This window comes from Paralichthys olivaceus, chromosome 21 (assembly GCF_024713975.1).
Source record: "Paralichthys olivaceus isolate ysfri-2021 chromosome 21, ASM2471397v2, whole genome shotgun sequence".
Taxonomy (NCBI): domain Eukaryota; kingdom Metazoa; phylum Chordata; class Actinopteri; order Pleuronectiformes; family Paralichthyidae; genus Paralichthys; species Paralichthys olivaceus.
The window spans coordinates 8,678,426-8,698,144 of NC_091113.1; the positions used below are offsets into that span (position 1 = coordinate 8,678,426).

The 19,719-nt window shown below is 39.7% G+C and overlaps 1 protein-coding gene across 6 annotated transcripts in view; it reads left to right on the forward strand.

The window, feature by feature from the left end:
- The window catches only part of ptprea (protein tyrosine phosphatase receptor type Ea), a 47,161-nt gene extending 34,677 nt beyond the window's left edge, over positions 1 to 12,484 (forward strand). The window contains exons 4-22 of one of the 6 annotated variants that reach the window (XM_020083479.2): positions 319 to 415; positions 897 to 970; positions 1,814 to 1,858; positions 3,065 to 3,201; positions 4,178 to 4,268; positions 4,927 to 5,003; positions 5,289 to 5,325; positions 5,421 to 5,518; positions 6,093 to 6,212; positions 7,081 to 7,244; positions 7,528 to 7,663; positions 7,828 to 7,977; positions 8,568 to 8,661; positions 8,779 to 8,855; positions 8,944 to 9,078; positions 9,334 to 9,459; positions 10,265 to 10,416; positions 10,524 to 10,659; positions 10,795 to 12,484. In XM_020083479.2, the coding sequence (XP_019939038.1) occupies positions 319 to 415; positions 897 to 970; positions 1,814 to 1,858; positions 3,065 to 3,201; positions 4,178 to 4,268; positions 4,927 to 5,003; positions 5,289 to 5,325; positions 5,421 to 5,518; positions 6,093 to 6,212; positions 7,081 to 7,244; positions 7,528 to 7,663; positions 7,828 to 7,977; positions 8,568 to 8,661; positions 8,779 to 8,855; positions 8,944 to 9,078; positions 9,334 to 9,459; positions 10,265 to 10,416; positions 10,524 to 10,659; positions 10,795 to 10,869 (2,021 nt within the window). In that variant the 3' untranslated portion in view covers positions 10,870 to 12,484. Of the gene's footprint in view, positions 1 to 318; positions 416 to 527; positions 745 to 896; positions 971 to 1,813; positions 1,859 to 3,064; positions 3,202 to 4,177; positions 4,269 to 4,926; positions 5,004 to 5,288; positions 5,326 to 5,420; positions 5,519 to 6,092; positions 6,213 to 7,080; positions 7,245 to 7,527; positions 7,664 to 7,827; positions 7,978 to 8,567; positions 8,662 to 8,778; positions 8,856 to 8,943; positions 9,079 to 9,333; positions 9,460 to 10,264; positions 10,417 to 10,523; positions 10,660 to 10,794 lie in introns of those variants that run through there. The other 5 variants (XM_020083480.2, XM_069517222.1, XM_020083481.2 and 2 more) reach the window with 5 other exon arrangements.
- Positions 12,485 to 19,719: the final 7,235 nt, after the last annotated feature.

Sequence of the window (19,719 nt, forward strand, 5' to 3'; positions counted from 1 at the left end):
GCGTGACTGTGACTCTTGGCTGAGCCTCCTTTCTTAGAGCCTCTCATTTTCTGTTAGACAGGACAAAATGAGCTGATACTTATCTCTGTAGACAAAATACAGCTGAAGTCAGTTATTAAATCTGTCCCGTGACCAGAAGAGAGAAAATGGAAGGTGTGACGCTGTGCTAAGTATTAATTTAGTTTTATCTCCTCGTGCAACACACACTCAAGAACGCAGCCAAGCATTTGCACACACAAATATATGCCAACCCCGCTTCCTGCTTCTGTGTTGACGCTGCTCCCTGACCCCCCGACTCTGCCTCTCCTTCTTCCTCAGAAGACGTTACATCCCCCAGCCACCACATCCTCCCCACCGTACTGGTCCTGTCCCTGCTGCTGCTCATCGTCGCACTACTAGCCTGGTACCTCCTCAGGTAAAGAAAACAATATATGAAAAATCCCACCCCACCCCGGTAAGGATTCACCTGCCTCCCCCCTGAGTCTGGCCAACAGCCAGACTCAGGGGGGAGGCAGTGCTCAGGGTGACAAACACTTCCTCCCCTTTAGTCATTGAGGCGGAGCCCCCATCAGGAAGTGCTGCTAGTCCACTCCCTGTCATGCTCAGTAAGAACAGAACAGGCTGTGACAGTGGACTTGGCAACAGAAGAGGGTGAAAAACAAATTCAGAACCACATTCGGACTAGAGTTCTGTGTTTCCAAGACATCAGCTAATGAGAAAGAATAGATTCTCAAGTTTCAGATGGTAGGATGGACAGATTTTTGTTCTCTGGTACCTTGATCATTCTCTGCAATAAAAAAAAGAAAAAGTTATTTCACCAGGACAATCTGATCGTGCATTTCTTTTTGCCATTGTTCTCTAAAATGAATTTCATTATATATTTCATTCCCTGGCAGGTTAAAAAACCAGAAGAAACCAGTTGTCACGACAGTTGACAAGAAGATACCAAATGGCATCCTGGAGGAACAAGGTAACGTTGTTGTGAGTGGAACCGTGTTGTACAGACTGTAGATTGTGAGAGCGACAGGTTGGCAGAAGCAAAGTGTCATCTGAAAGACAGAAACACGAGGCAAAGAGAAAGAAAGAAAGTAGAAGCTGAGAGCGAGGCTGCATTTGCAGGGTTTGTCACCATCACTCTGTAGCCGTCTTAGACTTCCTGTGGTTATTTGACATCATCGTCACCAACTTTGTTTTTTGACACTGCATGTAAAATGAGTGAACTGTTGCAGTTTTCACCGAGCTATTAGCTTCATTATTCAGGTATGGGTGATATGTGTGAAGCATGATAGCAGCTGTTGGACATCTACAGGAAGCAACATGTCTCGAGGACCTATGAATGTTCTTTAGGAAGTATTTTCTTATCTGATAATACCGAGGAATGTACAGAGCAGGTTGTTCTCTTGTGGCGAGGAAAATATAACCAGAAGATTTAACTGGAAAAACCCAGCACACCCACAAGTAACATCCAAACATGAAAAAGATATTGGACGAGCTGCTGATAACCTTGTAATTGTAAATATGAGACATTATCGTATAAATGATTTCTGTATTTGATTTTTACTGGTTTGTTAGAGTCGGGCAACATCGCAGTATATTCAAATACATTTTTAAATCAGAAGTTTATTTCTATTAAATCTACAAAAAAAAGGTTTTGTTGAGAGTGAAGTCCTATTTATGGTTCTAGTGACATGTGTAGTTGATAAAATCAAGTCACATTGTGTCAAAAAGAATGAATTTGCTATTTTCACTGATGGTATTGTTCTGCTCTCTGACTTTGTACATGTGTATGTTTGCTGTATGTGTTGTGTTTTAGACTTCGGATACAGTTCTGAGTCGTTATACACCATTGTACCCCCAGGTCAGGTATCCAGGGTGTCGGTATCAGGAACCCTCATGTTACTAACACTCTCTCGGTTCTTTGTCAACCTCGAATTTTCCAAATTGTGAACGCTAACAGAATGCTTTGTCGGGTGTGTAAGAGAAGTTTCCTTGGCTTTTCCCTGGGGTCCTTTGGTTCTCTAACACCTGTTGATGTCCATTGATGATCATTGTACTCATTTTTTAAATGAATCAATTAGGTATTAGAAAACTCACACCAACATGACAGAATTTGAAGTCAGTTTTGATAATCATTTTGGTTTCTGATAAGCAGTTTTTAATAATCCTTGCAGAGTAGTTCAATACCCCGATTGTCTAACTGACCTTTTCTCAACCAGAGCTACTTGTACGTCATGGTGCGTTCCCAGAGGACATGTGGAAAATAATGCAGAAATTACAATTTGATTAGCACATGTATATCGAGTTACCTTAACACTTGGAAATGAGAGTGCATTAAAACTTATTAGCATGTGAACAGAGAGTCCTCAGTTAACAAAACATGGCTTCATGGCTAAATAGTTGAAATGGTTGGCTCAAATTTGGATAAATGATTGCAAACGTTAGCTGGGTGCTAACATTAATGACTAAATGATGAATGGTTAAAATGAATAGCTAGCAGTTCAAATAGTATAAAGGATACGTTTTGTACAGTTAACTATAATCTACAAAAAAGCTTAAATGGTTGAAATAGCTAATTCAAAGAACAGTAATTGGAGGAATGGCTTGAAATAAAAAGCTTGAAATAAAAAGCTAATGAATGGGCAGTTGAAATATTTGGCTTGTTGTTTATAATAGAGCTACAGTAAATGGATAAATGGTTGAAATAGCAAATACAACTAACCACTAATTTTAGTTCTCTAAAAGTAATGGATGTATCGTTGAAATAGTAATAAATGATGAAAGATCCTGAACATTTTTGTGCAACAATATCCACTTTCTGGACATATCTGCATGATGGGCAGTAACGTGACGGGGGATGAGTTCATCTAACAGGGCTGTGTCTGATAAAAAGGTTGGGATACTGGTCTAATTAAACCCAATGCCTGTCATCACTATAACTTTAACTTCATTTATTATTACAATTGTTACCAATACTGAGCTGATTTCTAACGTAACAAGTAATTCGGCATCAACACATTGAGCATGATCAGGGATGATAAACTCACTGGTTGTTCTCCCTCAACAGAGCAACAGACGGTGGTCCTTCTGCCTCAATCCCCCTCATCCTCCAAGACCTTCTTCCCCATCCTGGTGGACCACCTCGAGGATGAGTACCGGCTACGCTCTGCTGACGACGGCAAGCTCTTCAGGGAGGAGTTCAATGTAAGTACCCCCCTCTCCTCTCCTCCTCGTGGAGGTTAGAGCAACAGACAAGTGCTGCTAAACTTTATTGTATAGCACCTTTCATATAAGAAATGCAGCTCAGAGTGCTTTACGTACAACATAGATAAAAATAAAAACATGTTAATGAAAATAATAACATGTTGAAATGTAATTCATGCAAGACTTTAAGTAACACCAGAACATTTTAAAATGATATTTAAAAGAAAAGGAAATTAAAAGCAATTTAATTTAAAAAATGCACATAAACCGAATTAGACACACATCAGAGAGAAATATCAGAATGTGTTTGTAGACATGAATAAACAATACAGAAAAGGCGTAAATTTTTTATGCTTTACAATAGCTATACATTTGGTTCTTTTATTGAAAGTTGTTTATAATAAAGTTTATAGTTAAACTGTGTAATATCAAGCCTCAATTACATTTCTTTGTCTTAACGGTTGGATAACGACGTCTTCGACAATCTATTTTTATATGGGTGAATATAATGCTATAATTTAAGGGATTTCCCACAATGTGCTGTGTGTATATGAGAAGGCAAAAAACTCCATGACTCATTCATATATAAATAATTGGGGAAAAATTCTTATAGCTGTGTGTCACATTGACAGTGACCCATGCTGTACACACATACTCACTCACACGCAAGAAAAATACCCTTGTGCCTATTTGTTACCATGATGGAGGATCTGAGTCAAATGAATGTACATGTGTGGCTCATGTGTGGCTCATGTAACATATAAAAGTATGATTTTATTCAGACTGTTTGTCAGCACAGACAGAGGAAGTTGAAGGTCTTTGAATTTAATAGAGAACTGTTGACTGTAGGTACAGTATCAGAGGAAGTGCCTACATGGCGGCCAAACAAAGCCCCTCACGCTGCAGAACACAATGCTCTGCTGAAAGTGGAGAGTATTTTTCAGTATGTGAAAAAAAAATTCATTTTGTTTTGCAGTCATTGCCCGGCGGTAATGCCCATGGCACATACGAGGAGGCCAACAAGGACGACAACAAGGAGAAGAACAGATACCCCAACATCCTCCCCTGTGAGTGCACTGTCGCTTCTAGTAACTGACAATTAGTCACACCACGGTTTCCTGTGTGTGTGTGTGTGTGTGTGTGTGTGTGTGTGTGTGTGTGTGTGTGTGGTGTGTGGGTGTGTGTGTGTGCGCACGCGCATGCCTCTGAGTCTTTTAGAATTCAAATATACTAGATCCTCCCAAATAGCACATTCATATATTCTTTTAAACACTAAGTTGGGGAAACGAAAAAAAACTCCATTGGCCAGTATTTTGAAAACTTTTAGAAAAAAGTTAAGAGTCATTAACCAGTGTTTATGTAAAACTTTTAGAAAAAAGTTAAGAGTCATTAACCAGTGTTTATGTAAAACTTTTAGAAAAAAGTTAAGAGTCATTAACCAGTGTTTATGTAAAACTTTTAAAATATCAATAATTCGAAACAGAGTTTGGTGTATTTGTTACAGTGGCAGCTCCTCTGGTTCAGGAAGCCAGGGCACATGGGGAATGTCCTAACTATATCTTATTTGATTATTCTGTAAACTAAGTGTAAGAATAAATGTTTAAATAACATCTTTCACTAAAATGTCCAACTATTCAATCATATTACTCTTTAGTCTACCTGCATTGTATAATTATTTAATCATGCACCATTGACCGACTTATTTAACCCTTCCAACCTCCGCAGATGATCATTCCAGAGTGGTACTGACTCCGCTGGATGGAAACCTCTGCTCAGACTATGTGAATGCCTCTTACATCGATGTGAGTTATGTCTTTTTTTTGTTTCATAATTTCAGTGATCACTGTTCAATAATTAGTAAAATGGAAACACTTCATCATTTATTTTCATAAAATAATTTCTCAGCGGGTGGAGTTTTTAATGTTAGAGTGGAATTACAGATGTTCAAATTCATGTAGGTTTTAAATTTTAGATTCAAAGAAAATTTGAGATTATGGAAACATCTGTTAACTCAACAAACTCACCTCAAATTCAAGTCAAGAGACCAATGTATATTCTCAACTAAATATATCATCTTTTCCCAACAGGGTTACACGGAAAAGAAAAAATTCATAGCAGCACAAGGTAAAGATATAATGTTTTCGGGAAAGACATAAGGTGTTCATACTTTGATTTTTTCATTTCACATTTAAATAAACGACCAAATCTGAATATTCCAGGTCCCAAAGAAGACACAGTGGCAGATTTCTGGAGGATGATATGGGAGCAGAAGGTGGCGACCGTTGTCATGCTGACGAATCTGAAAGAAAGGAAAGAGGTGAGTGATTTTCAACCTTGTTTTTCTTAAATACTTCTTACATTTGAAGTGTCCATGAAAAAAATATTCCTACAAGCTCCAGGGGTTCTTCTCCGGACGTCTCTGCTCTGACTTCACTGTGAAGGAGGCAGATTTCACTGCTTATGGTCAATTTTAAACTCAATTTCACACCTGTAACCTCCCCTTTCACATCTGTTTACTTCTGCTGTCGTTGCACAGTGTGCATGGTGAACCTGAAAGAGACAAAGGGAGAGAGGCTCAAACAGATCAATGAGGACGGAATTGGAGAAGATTTAAATCAGTGTGTGGATGGGTTTAAAATCAATGGCAACATAATGTGTAATAAAGTCCCCTACTGCAGTATCATAATCGCCCAGCACAGTCTCATATTGAGTGGTTTCACCCGTCTTACTTATTAATCTGGACTGACTGGCTGTGAAATTGAAGCATGTGTGTCGTGCATGTGAACTTCTTTGTCTCTTGAAAGAAAAAAGCCCTTGAATACGTTCCGGAGGGTGCCTCATTTTTTTAAAGGGTTTCATTTCGTTGATTCATGGTTGTTATTTCTCCTCAGGACAAGTGTTGCCAGTACTGGCCGGATCAGGGCTGTTGGACCTATGGGAACGTGAGGGTGGCAGTAGAAGACTTCACTGTCCTGGTGGATTACACCATCCGCAAGTTCTGTGTACAATACGTAAGTTAGCAATCCCTAGAAAACATGTTGTGTCATGTGTGAGGGGGGAGTTGCTGCCCCGATTGGAGTAGTTCAAGCATCCACCCTCACTTGTGGTCATGATTCACAAGCTCTGGGAGGTGAGATCAGAATCACAGAAGCAGTCATGTGAGTTCTCAGAGATGGGGTGAGGGGTTGTGACATCCCGAGGAGAACCTCTGCTCCTTTATGTTGAAATGAGACAGTTCCCTGCTGTTAGAGGTTTACGGGGCACGTCCAACCGAGAGGAGTGTTGATAGAGACCAGGAGACCCAGAACTCGCTGAGGGGACTACATATCCCATCAGGCCTGGGAAGGCCTCGGGATCCCCCAGTAAGAGCTGGAAAATGTGGCTAGGGAAAGGAACAGCTTCCTCCGTGACCCGAGTCTGGATAACTGGAGTTTTAAAAATGTTAAAATATGACATACTGGGTCTTAATTACACTTAGGTAGGTCTTAATTATGTTAACATTTATGTAATGCTACTGTTGTCATACTTTAACATTTCTGGGACTCTTATATTCCATCATATCTGTCGTACTTTACATTGGTCTTAAATTAAATTCGCAGACGTCTTCAGTTTAACTTGTTGAGCTTGCAGACACCATGGCGTAATTCACTTCCCTTTTCACAGTGACTTCACAAGACAGTTTCTACATTTTAAAAGAGAGATTTTCGGGAAAGGATCTTGCTTGAGGGCACAGAAAATGCATCCAATCTGTTACTGCTGCTTTGATGGTGGTTGCTGTTCAAACAGATTTATAAAAAAAACATTGCCCGGGGTGCATTCAGACGAACTGCTGCTGTGTTAAGTGTATTAACGTCTGCTCGTGTTTGCGTTTCTGTGCAGCAAGCCAGCGATGCCGCAAAGACGCCGCGGCTGGTGACCCAACTCCACTTCACCAGCTGGCCTGACTTCGGAGTTCCCTTCTCCCCCATCGGCATGCTCAAGTTCCTCAAAAAGGTCAAGGCCGTGAATCCGCCCTTCTCTGGGCCGATTGTGATTCACTGCAGGTAGTGGAGTGGAGACACAAAGGACTCCTTGTTTGTTTTCCTTGTTTAAGTGGATCCAGACTTTTCATTCCTTCAGATTGAATATTACTTTTAGTGCTTGTCATTAACCAAATTGTTTCTATGGAGATAAATGTATTTAGGGCTTAAAATAATCCTCTTTGTGTGTCTGCATTGTTTACAAGCATAGTTCCCCTTATTTGTCTGTCCTGTTGTCCATTAACATGCGAGTGTCAGCTGAGGACTGTGGCTCATTCAGTCTGTGGTTTGCTCGGTGTCTCTGCAGCGCTGGTGTCGGGAGGACGGGAACCTTCATCCTAATAGATGCCATGATCGACATGATGTATGCCGAGCAGAAAGTTGATGTGTTTGGGTTCGTCTCCAAGATACGGGAACAACGCTCGCAGCTCATCCAGACAGATGTGAGTCTGAAATGGAACAAGTTCCTCCCTGTCTATGGCTTTGGATACATCACATTATCACTTGACACTTAATGTGAAACACGCTGATAATGGGCCATTTACCAGTGAATTACAACCCCCCCAGTCATCTTTAATTAATCCATTTACGCGTCTTCTCCCACCAGATGCAGTACTCATTCATCTACCAGGCCCTGCTTGAATACTACCTCTACGGAGACACGGAGCTGGACGTGTCGTCTCTGGAAGGACATCTGCACAAACTCCACAACACCTTTGCAAACGGTGACCGGGTCGGCCTAGAGGAGGAGTTTAAGGTTAGATAAGTTCTTTCACATTCTGGGCCTTTAAATAAAAAATATCAATCCTGCTGCACTGCTGAAAACTTAGGAATTAATTATTTAGTTCTGTTAAAGATCAAACTTGATTAAAGCTAAATATAATAGTAACAGTATTTTCTTCCTTATGACATAATTGCCAAATTAAAAAAAAGATAATTTGTTTATGACAAAAAAAACTGATATGAGTCACGGTGAAGTTTTCAAATACAAAGAACCAGTTTCAGTGATTTTCACCATCAAATTTTCAGAATCTCACGCCTTCAACATAATTCAACCATTATTTTAGGTAAATGTTAGTTAAGTTTTAAAAGGTGGTAGTGGAGGTGATACAACTGTTGTGTATATATGCTGATAATAGTTATACGATTAATCTATTAAAAAAAACTAATGCAGACAAAACGCTTCATCTCACTAATATAAGGAACAGAGTTTAGTTTCATATATTTATAAATATTAAACGTGAGACACTTATCAACAGTGCCACGTCTTTCATTTCCTCATTTGGATGTGTAAGCACAGGAATGAACATTTGCATTATAACGTTTTAAGCTTTTTTTTCTGCCCAGAAACTGACCAACATGAGAATAATGAAGGAGAACATGAGAACAGGGAACCTTCCTGCAAACATGAAGAAGAACAGAGTCCTGCAAATTATTCCGTGTAAGAAAGAAGGAAAAGAACAGTCTGTTTATTCCCCGTCCTCGACTGAAGCATTTAATAACTGCGAGCCACTCAGGCTTTGATGATGAAGCGTTTTCTGTTCTGTTCCCATTTCAGACGACTTCAACAGGGTCATCCTCTCCATGAGAAGAGGTCAGGAGTTCACCGATTACATCAACGCATCGTTCATAGATGTAAGAAGATTTTACTTCCACTTGTGTTTCTGCTGATGTGCGTGATTGGACCTATTAAGCTGAAGAGGTGTGTTTCTTCCCCACACAGGGCTACAGACAGAAGGACTACTTCATCGCCACACAGGGCCCAGTCCCACACACAGTGGAGGATTTCTGGAGAATGGTGTGGGAGTGGAAGTGTCACTCCATTGTCATGCTCACTGAGCTCCAGGAGAGGGAGCAGGTGAGCTGTGATAGCAGATCAGCACAGTGCCGGACATGACTGATATCTTCAGTAACGACCGCAGCAGCGCAACATAAACAATCTCTGTGCTGATTTCCTGCCTCTGTCACAACACAGCTCAGTTAATGTTTCTGCAGTATTTCATTCTGAGCAAAACGACTTTTTAATATATGAGCATGTAAATATTCTAAATTGCAGTTTATGCGTCACTCATCACCGCTGGTAAACAAACCCTTTATTTATGTTGTCTCTCAGGACAAGTGTTGCCAGTACTGGCCCGCAGAGGACTCGGTCACATACGGAGATTACACAGTGGAGCTGAAGGGAGACACTTTGTGTGACACCTTCAGTCTACGAGACTTGGTACTCACCTTTGTCCCGGTAAGCAAATAAACCACATTACATTTGCCTGTCGAGATAAAAAACAAAAACAGCATTTATTGGCTTGATGTAATTCTATTCTGCACTTTCTCTCAAGTGTAATAAAACAATTTCAGAGTACTGCGCAACTAGGGCTGGGTGATAAAACAATAATTATCTCAATATAATTTTCATCTATAGCAATAAAACAAGGGTTTAACATACATCTATATAATACTTGTGCATTGTGTAAGCACAGTGAGGAGGTGCAACACATAACTGATTGATCTGTTTCGCTGTTTATTAAATGCATGTGATTCTCGGTCCAGAGAGAAGAGTTTAAAACAACAACCTTCTGTCAGGAGGAAGAGTCAGTCGTTAAACCTAAATAGTGACTTTGACCTTTGACCTCCAAAACCGAATAAATTCATTATTTAATCCACTAGAACGTTTGGAATATACACTTAACTTCTGAACATATTAAAAATGCACATTTCTTGTATTTTGAAGCTGCACAGCATCTAACATAAAAAAACAAGTGAGTGCATACAACTCTTTTGCTGCTCCAGGGAAATATGGTGGGCAGGAAGCGTTTAGGATTTTCAAGTGGGAGCCTACCATGTCATATATTTCATTAAATTCGACCCACATCACCTCTCAGAAGCTCGGCAGTACATCCCCGCCTCCCGGAGCAGCACTTATCAGCTTGCCACTTATCTACCGCCCACTTAACCCACACTGACACTGCACCTGCCATTTCGCTGCTTACAAATCTGATTTGAGAGGTATTATGATCTTTTGTCTGTCGGTGCATTTCCTCTCAAAGGAGAAGCAGACGAGGGCGATCAGGCACTTTCACTTCCACGGCTGGCCGGAGATCGGCATCCCGGCCGAGGGGAAGGGCATGATCGACATCATCGCCTCGGTGCAGAGACAGCAGCAGCAGTCTGGGAACCATCCCATCGTCGTGCACTGCAGGTATAGAGACAAATAAATACCCCTGTGTTTTCACCTGCAGAGTTTTGCATATGACAAATTAAAACTGCAATGCTTTGAAATAAACTCTGTGTGTTTTTGTGCTGCAGTGCTGGTGCAGGGCGAACAGGTACGTTCATTGCACTGAGCAATATCTTGGAGCGAGTCAAGGCAGAGGGTCTGCTGGACGTGTTCCAGACTGTGAAGAGTTTACGCATGCAGAGGCCTCATATGGTCCAGACTGTGGTGAGTAAATTATCTTAAGATCCAAAGAAATGTCAAAAATACAATTTATCTTCCCCAGTATATTGCTTCATCTCAACTAAAGCTACATTTACAGCACAACCCATGTGTTTCCGTCTCTTTTTTTTTTCTCCACAGGAACAATATGACTTCTGCTACAGGGTGGTACAAGACTTTGTCGACATTTTCTCAGACTATGCCAATTTTAAATGACGAGATTTGCCTTAAACACAGTTTTTAATGTTGTTTTCTAAAGCCGGTTTTGTGTTTCTTTGAACTCGGTCAAATGATCTTCTATTTTGCTATGCACTTGTCCCAAAATTAACTCCATCCTCGCTGTAATATAGTGTATGTCAGTGAATGAAAATTGTACATGGAAAAAAAAAAGATAAATATGTATATTTCACATCTTGTATGATAATTATTTTGTCATGAATTGTGTCAGACAAGGTCTCTCATTTCAGTTTCGTTGTATAATATTGTACCTAAAATGTTTATCTAAGTGTTATTTTCAACTGACCATGCCATATTCTTAAAAGCTGTAGTTATTGTAAATGTATTTATGTATTGACAATGACATTCCAGTCTTTCTTGTTTGGAGAACAGAAGAGGAATGTTAAAATTTGAGTTTGTCTTTTTTTGTTGTCGTTTTTAAATACATCGATTAACTGATGACTTCTATTTGAGATTAGAGGTGAAAGTGTTTTTCATCGTCTTCAAACTCCATGCGCATCAAGAATGTGATACTTTTCTAGTGGAACTGTTGTCAGAAAACGAATGATTCACTTGAGCCATAATGCAGAAAAAACAAAGTTATGCAACTTGGGCTGAGGTGACAATACCGGGGTCAATTTTCAAAATACGTTCGAGCAGAGGTTTCACAGTTAAGACGCATCACAGGGTCATGAAACTGGTTTTTGTACCTGGATATGTGGTATGCAACTGCATTTAATGTGGGTGTAATGTTACTACAGTCTGCCTTTTGTCTGTAGACAACAAGAAAAGTATTTTGCTAAAGTGACTGCACATCAAAAAGCACATAACTAAAGCCTTTTTGCCAAGAACATGCAATATTTATTGCTTTATTTCTATGATAGATTAGAGCTTTTTCACAGCACCATCACCAGTGTACCTTTTTAAAGACATGGAAGAGTAGAACTACTCTCAATTGAAAGCTGAGCGCTGATAGGTGATTTAGGAAGAGATAAGTGAGGTCGCTATATGCACAAGAGACGATACACCAAACTGATGAGCTGTGGCAGATGTTAAGATAATGCACAGGAACGTATAGATGAGTCTTGTGATGGCAGAAACCCTAAAGAAACACGCCGTAGACTGACAATGTTTCAGTTCTTGTTTTGGATTGAACAGGTTCCGGTATCTGAATGTGAAACGTCTTTGCAGTCACATCCATCTGGTACTCCGACATGAAACCAAACATCTGCAATGACCTGACCCTGCTTTGCTTTAATCCTCAATGAGCTGCGTGAATTTGTTGATGCTGTGTGTAAATTATACATGACAAAGTGCTAACGTTGTTTAGAAGTGGCTGAGCGGCGAGGAAATGTCGAGCGATCGGTCATGTTGTCTGTGCCGTTCCCGTCTGTGGGAGATCTGAGGAGAAGCAGGAGAAGAAAGTGAGACTTAAAACAACCCGAGTCTGATTTCCCTCGGCTTCTACTCGGTCTTTTGAGAATATTAAAGAGGGTCTGTTTACGCGACAGCCCTTTGCCTTTGCTCTCTCGCTCTCTGTGGGTGTTCTATCCCTCTTTTTGGATTTTCAATGTCTTTGAAATGCAAGTTGCAATATTAAATTCATCTGAAAATGCTTTGTTGTGCAGCCATTTTTTTCTCCGGATGTCCTCGCTGCAGTCATAGAGCCACTGCAGCTGCTTATACTCATGTGATTCCTGTGAATGATACATTGCATACACTCTACCTAAACCTTCTAACATCGAGACCAGTCATTTATAACTGAATATGTTAAAAGGTAGTTTGGATGAGACCATAAGCTGAATAATAATTAACATCAGAATCATGGTTTTAAAGATTAACGTCTGAGTCTATTCATTACTGTCAAGCTGCAACTAGCAACATTTGTTCTTGATTTAAAAACTTTTCAAAATATTGCAATATGTCCATTAAACTAAAGATGATTTCACTAAATTTTGTCTTTCTTTAATGTCCCCAAATCTTAAAAACCTAAATCTATTCAGTTTAAGATCACATGCAATTTGGAGAGGGGTTCACACTTAAAAATCAAGAAATGCAGAATGAGCATTTTATCGTTAATTTAATCAATAAGTTTAAGACTCAAAATGTCTCAATGTTTCTCTGCTGTTTTCCTCTGATATATTTTCTCTGTTGATCAATAGTGGAGCCAAAGTATCCACACATCAACCCCCAACGATACAAAACATGGGATTAAATACCAGCAATGAAAGAGAAAATAAGGTATATTTATATTCGGTTTGAAAAGATACAACTGTGAACCATGCAGAAGACACACATTAAAAACATGCACAGTTGTAAAGAGGCTCAGCTTTTCTTTACCCCAACACATTTCTATCTGTTCAGTGAAAACAAACACTTCAGTATCATCACCATGAATACGTACATTTACTTATCAGTGACACAATTTGAGATGAAAAGGCAAATTTCTCAACCTGTGTATGAAAATGTTTTAGCCAACAGGGGGCGATGTCTATATGTAAATTAGAAATATTGTTAATTAAAAGAGAAAATTAAACTAATAACAATCAATTCATATCTGTAATATCAATTCAAATATCAGTGTCCTTTAGCTGACCGTGATAACAGATAGATAGATAGATTACTTTATTCATCCCCAAAGGGAAATTAGGTAATGTTAGTGATAGTGAATAATGCAACAGGACGATTCCACAGAGCTGAAAAAGCAGAAGCAACAAGAAACACAGAGGGTAAACAACTTGTCTCTTATTGAAAACAGTCACATAAATATTCAATGGCATAAAAAAATAAGCTGTGTCACCTTTGACCTTTGCAATAATGGCGCATCATGACCACAGTGAGCAGGAATCACTGCTGGATGGAGAAATGAAGCCACAGGAAAAAGTGTTGAAATCATTTTTGTTTTTATTAATTATCTGTCTTTATTTCGTCAGTATTATTTTAAGCATCATTTTTAATTTCATCTCTACTGTCATTGGGCGTCTGTTGGTGGGGAAACCCTTTCAGTTCAATTGTCATTGCTCAATAATAGCTCATGGTTTTATGAGCAACAATCAAGTTAAACTGAAATCAAATTTCACACCAGCGCTTCTGTTCTGAAAGAAACGTTCTCCTTGGGATTGACACATGATTCGTGAGGAGGACATGAAAAAGTGATCTCCTGCTTCTAAACATAAATGTGTTTTTAAAGCCTTCATCCGTGTGACCATCACCAGTCAATAACAGGGAGGGGGACATCTGGGCTATTTCTTGCCAAACAATCATGTTTCTCATCTTGCAGAAAAACCTCATTGACAAAAAGCCTCTTTGTGGACAATTTCCACTTCCGCAGGGACCTGGTCCCATGGTAACACTCCTCAGTGGGAGGGGCTGTGGCCCAAAAAAGGTTGGCAGGAGTGAGGAGGTCATATGAATTATGTATTAACCCGAACCGACTCGACTCACCCTAACTAATTCTACTTTGTCATACACAATGCATCCCATTTTCTTTATAATATATTATGGAACATGAGCCATTTATTGGCAGCTTGGCCCGAGCTGTGACCCTTTTGATGAAATGCTTTCATGTGTGTCTTGGAAACTATTCCCTGATTACACTGTGAATGTCAAAGTCTTGTCACATGTTCGGCCTGTGACTCTATCACAAACACAATCGCAATAAGAATTCAAAACCACCAATGTGTCGGCAACTACACACATAATAACACACAGAATCCATCCTTTAAATTGTTTACTGACAAATATAGGCCTACCTCATATTCCCAAAGTCTGTTCATTTATAATTATTTACAAAGTTACAATAAACAATTTGAGCAAATCGAGTCGCAGTTTGGGCAACATGAAGGTTTATGCATGTAAACAATGTATAACAAAATCACATTGCAGTCCATCCAACAGAAAATCACAAATGTCAACATGATGTTCATGCATTCGGACATTTCATTTTGGTGGACTGATTGACCGACTGAGAGGCCATATTGTCATGCAGCTGCAAAACCTAAAGACTCCCTTAATGGCAAATGGAATGCATTTATATATTTATAAAGTACAAATCCTGTTCATCCACGTATATTCATACAGTGCTTCAATACAAAGCACATTTTCTATCACACTCCATTCTTAATGGGGCAATTTAGGGTTTTGCTGTCTTGCCTAAGGACACTTTGGCCTGCAGACTGAAGGAGCTAGGGATCGAACCACTGACCCTCTGGTTAGTGGAAGACCTGCTCTTACCTCTTGATGCCCCCTATCTGCCCCTAGATTTTTTAAAATCCTGTAAAGCTACAAAAGTGTGGTCTCTAAGATATCAACCGTGTGAGTCCACTCTCGTCTCCTGCCTCATTGTGGTTGTGGCTGATGAAGAGAGACAGACACAGCGTAGTGTCTCTATCAGCCCCATGTTCTCTTCTTCACATCTCTGTGAGTCCTCATTGGCTTGATAATGACTTATTGTTAGATCTGCTCCCCCACTCTCTTCCTGTCTCTCTTTCACCGTGCAGCAACTTGCTCCTCTGCTAACATTCTCAACAGACACTTTATGTCTTATCGTAATCCAATAACACAACTCTTACCGGGATGTTAAGATGACAAGATGCCCGCAAAATGCATTAGAAGTGTTATCCTATTCCTCTCATGTAACATTAATACAATTGTCAAGCTTCTCTCTCAGGGAATCCAGCAGGTGCTCTGAAGCAAGTGCTTGGTTTGGACCAAAATGTAAATTAAGCGGAGATTTAAAGGGGAACGATTTAAAAGAAAATACCGCCAAATTGCAGCTGGTCATTCATGGAAAATGCTGTGAAGCTGCTTAGTTTTATGGTGCTGATATGCCTGACGATATATAAGACCAAAGCCAACATTGCATTAGTCAATCTCTTTGCCCTGCCCCAATGATGGCTCTTAGCCACAATCCCATTGATTCCTGCTGTAGAAATAAATCTTTAAAATATGTCAAATATATTTTATTTTTAAAATAACGTAATTTCCTGGAATAGCGGATCATTGATCCCCTCCTGAGGGGTAATATGAATGACTCCAAAGTTTATGAGAAATCCAGCTTATATAGTTATACACATGGTGACGCAAGAGGAAGCCTTAAGGCAAAATCAGAGCTGGGTGTGCCGTGACCGAAAAGACCCAGTCTTGTAAAAATCCACCACCATTTTTTTTGCCATAAATTGCTTGATGATAGTATCATTTCACCAAAGCCACCTGAGAAGACTGGCACCCATTTTTTTACATTTTTAATTTCAAAGTGACAGATTTATAATATGAGAGTCAGCCACCAAAGGTTATCCACAACTATTCTATTCAAGTTTGATCATGGGTCTCTGTGAAGGCCTATCACAGAAGCCAATAGAGGATTCGTAACTTGCGTCAATTTCTCTATACACACCTAAAACCTGCCGTCACCAGGCCGGTAGTTCAACAAGACGTCTAAAGAAGACAATTTTGCAAACATTCATCATCAAGACGGTGTTCTTCAGGAAAAGGATAGGATAGATAGCGCCGTGAGAACAGACCCATTTCACACTTCAATCATCACTCCCTCATCTGTCAGTAATGTTCCACAATAGCAGTGACCCTCCAGCAAGGACAGCAAGAAAAACAAAAGAAATGTCAGCCAAGATAATGGGATTCATATGCCTTGAACACCAGCCACTGTGTTGTGGAATAATAAAGAAAATTCACACAATTCATCCATGCTATACTCTGCCAGGGTGTTAAAATGTCACTGATTTATGGCTGCCATGTAACTCGTTCCGACATTTAAATCATCTGCCGGAGAAAACAGCAAGAGATTATGGTGTAAAAATTTCAAAAGAAAGCGGATTCAATCTGAACGCCTGCACACCATCACCACGGTGGTCTGTCAGAGGTGAGAAAACCTAATTCACATGTGCATGCATATCTTGCTTTGGCCTAAACAATCGCTATAAAGAGATATATTGGTTAGGTAGGTTACATGAATATGGGTACATTTGCTTGAGAATAATCGTTTGGAAGAGTTAACACTTTACAAATTTGAAAAATTGCTACATTTCTAATTCTCCATTTTACTATTGTTATTATTTGGATTATATTTTAAATATATTTGTATTTTAGAACCAAAGCAAACCAAGTGGGAAACATTCAGCGACTCTGCAGCTTGTTGACATCTTGTCATTAGAGTGACGATATATACGACCTGAGTAATGTAGGGGGGTTTGTTTTGAGGGGATCAGCAGGCAGAGAGTAACAGACGACACTAAACATGAAATGTAGTTATGGTTGCATTTCATTAAAGAACAACTCTCTGACTAAAAGCCATCTGGGTAAACATTCAGGGAGAGATGGCCGTGGAATTAAAAGTTTGATTTATGATTCTCATGTTTCAGTGACTGCTGATTGAGTTGTGTATGCAGTCCAATAAACCTCACAAGGGTGGCCTGACAACCGTTGAGCTGTCTGTCCATCTCTGTTTGTGCTTCTGTATTTGTGAGTCTGTGTCTGTGTATTTGAGGATGTTGCATTTGTTCGCCATTCATAGAAAGAGGAAACAATGAGCATTGTGAAAGGCCTCAAAAACAGTTACATTTCTTGCACATCTTAGTCACAATGAGTTCAGTAATTCACTATTTTGTAAAACTCATTATTTTCGATATTATTACTTTTCATGGTATCGATATGGAAATCACAACACATCTTATTTTGCTGGTATGACTGGGAATTACTTTCTCTTAAATGCTGAACAAACATTTGGTGTTTTACCAGAAAGGGTGGGTCCAGTGAGGTAAACACCAACGATGTTTTATTCAAATCAAATATTTGTCAGACTATGTTTTTACTTGTTTAAGGGTGTGGTTTTCTCTGCGGACAATAAGTGATGAGCGGCAATAGTTAAAAATGTTCCTACATCCTCTGTTGAGCTAAAACTTATGCTAACTGTTTGGAATGTTATCGTGGTTTTACAATGAAACCGGTGACTGTTGTACCCTGATGATGTATCAGTAACATTCAGGATAAAAATTATCAAATTCTAGTTTAGTTCTTCATTGTTCTGCTTCGGATGAGTCACATAGCTAAATCAGGGACTGGTTACAATAGATGTGAGGTATGAGGCTGACCTATTCAATTCACTTCCATGTTATTATATGCTTGTGTCTATGTGTCATTGTGTAACAGTATGGTGCCTGTGCACTGATACATTTTGCAAGGAGGGGAACCCAAGTATCAAAGCGGTAGTATCAGAATCAAGCGGCAAACCACCATGACATCGACCACACCCTCCAACCTACACCTGCAACCTGTTTCCATCTGATATTATTAGATGTCAGTCACATGATCAATTTGACTCTAAATGAGACCATCATTTACAAAATGAACATCATGCTGTATTGAAGATTTGAAACTTACATTTGAGATGATAAACACCTTGGGAAAATCTTTACTGACTTTAAAAATCAATTAGGTTAGGGTCATTTTCTCAGACTTCTATAGATACAGACTTATTCTTGCAACCAGTGGAGTCGCCCTCTGCCTGTAATCCAAGAGAATGCAAGTTTCAGTCATTTCACCTTGGCTTCACTTTCAGTACCTGGAGTCCACGTCCGTTTTTATTTTATTTTATGATCCAAATTGAAACCTAACAACTTTTTTCATTATTTTAATTATTAAGTAAAAATGCGCTAGGAGCTAGTTGAATCAATTAAATGGCTCTAGATGAAATAGATGTACAACTGTGGAGACCAGATGACTCTTAGAATCAACAGGGCTGCACTTGGACCATCCAGTCTGCACCTGGCAGAAACTTGCACGAACCAAAGATGTTATTTGTCCCACAAAGAGGGACACAAGGGCTAACTAGAGGGTTATGTATGGGGTGTTCAGACTCAGGCCCTCAAAGAGAAAGTAGAAGAAGCAGAAACATCCATTGCCTGCTGAGCACACCACTGGAGAGATAGTTATTTACCATGGCTAATGATGATTTTCATATTTTGTGACAGACTGATGGAGCGTTTGCAGATTCAAGCAGAACAATAGGACATTGCTGCCGTCTTGCAGGAGATATTCTGCATGTCCTTCAGAATATCAATCAGCTGGGATTAGCGTTGTCATAATAATGTGTGTTTCCTCGTCCAGCAACGCACAAAACATTGGAAGAGCCCCACAAAGCATTCCCCAACACCACTTGTACTGATTGCTCTCTGCACATTAGAATGCATACTGATCACACCCATATATTAACCGTATTCTGCTGATGGTGGCAGATTATTCTCATACAGCCAGTGCTGAGGAGTGGAGTTTTATTACTGAAATGTTCCCTGTTGTATGAATTGGAATGGGACTCCCCTGTGACCACGACTTAGAAACAACACTTTGTTGTTCAGCCTTGTAAATATGTGTAACAAGCACATGCACACACTGCAGGTGGCAGTGTCCATGCCGCGTACCTGGAGGGCTTCTTTATCATCCTGCACTGAAAGCTTCCTGCTGCTCCAGAAACCTCACAAAACTTGAAAGTTAACTTTGCATTTGATCTTAAAGACTTCATGAGAGCCATTAAGAGGCAAATTCTTTTCCAAAGTTAAGATTAGATCTATAAAAAATGAGGGTGCTGGGTATCAAAAATTCAAGCAAGGAGACTTTAGTTCGCCCACTGCTTTTTCTCCAATATCCCTCCAGCTCCGTCTACAGCTCCCATTCAGATCTAACACTGCTTTCATGTTTGACCCACTTTACAAGACAGAGACAATGAGTGAGAAGGAGAATGATTAAAAAGACTATGGATGATGAGAGAGATGCAGAAAGTAAGTAGGGAGGAAGAGAAAATGCAGGGGCATGAGTAAAAAAGTGACAGGATGACAAAGG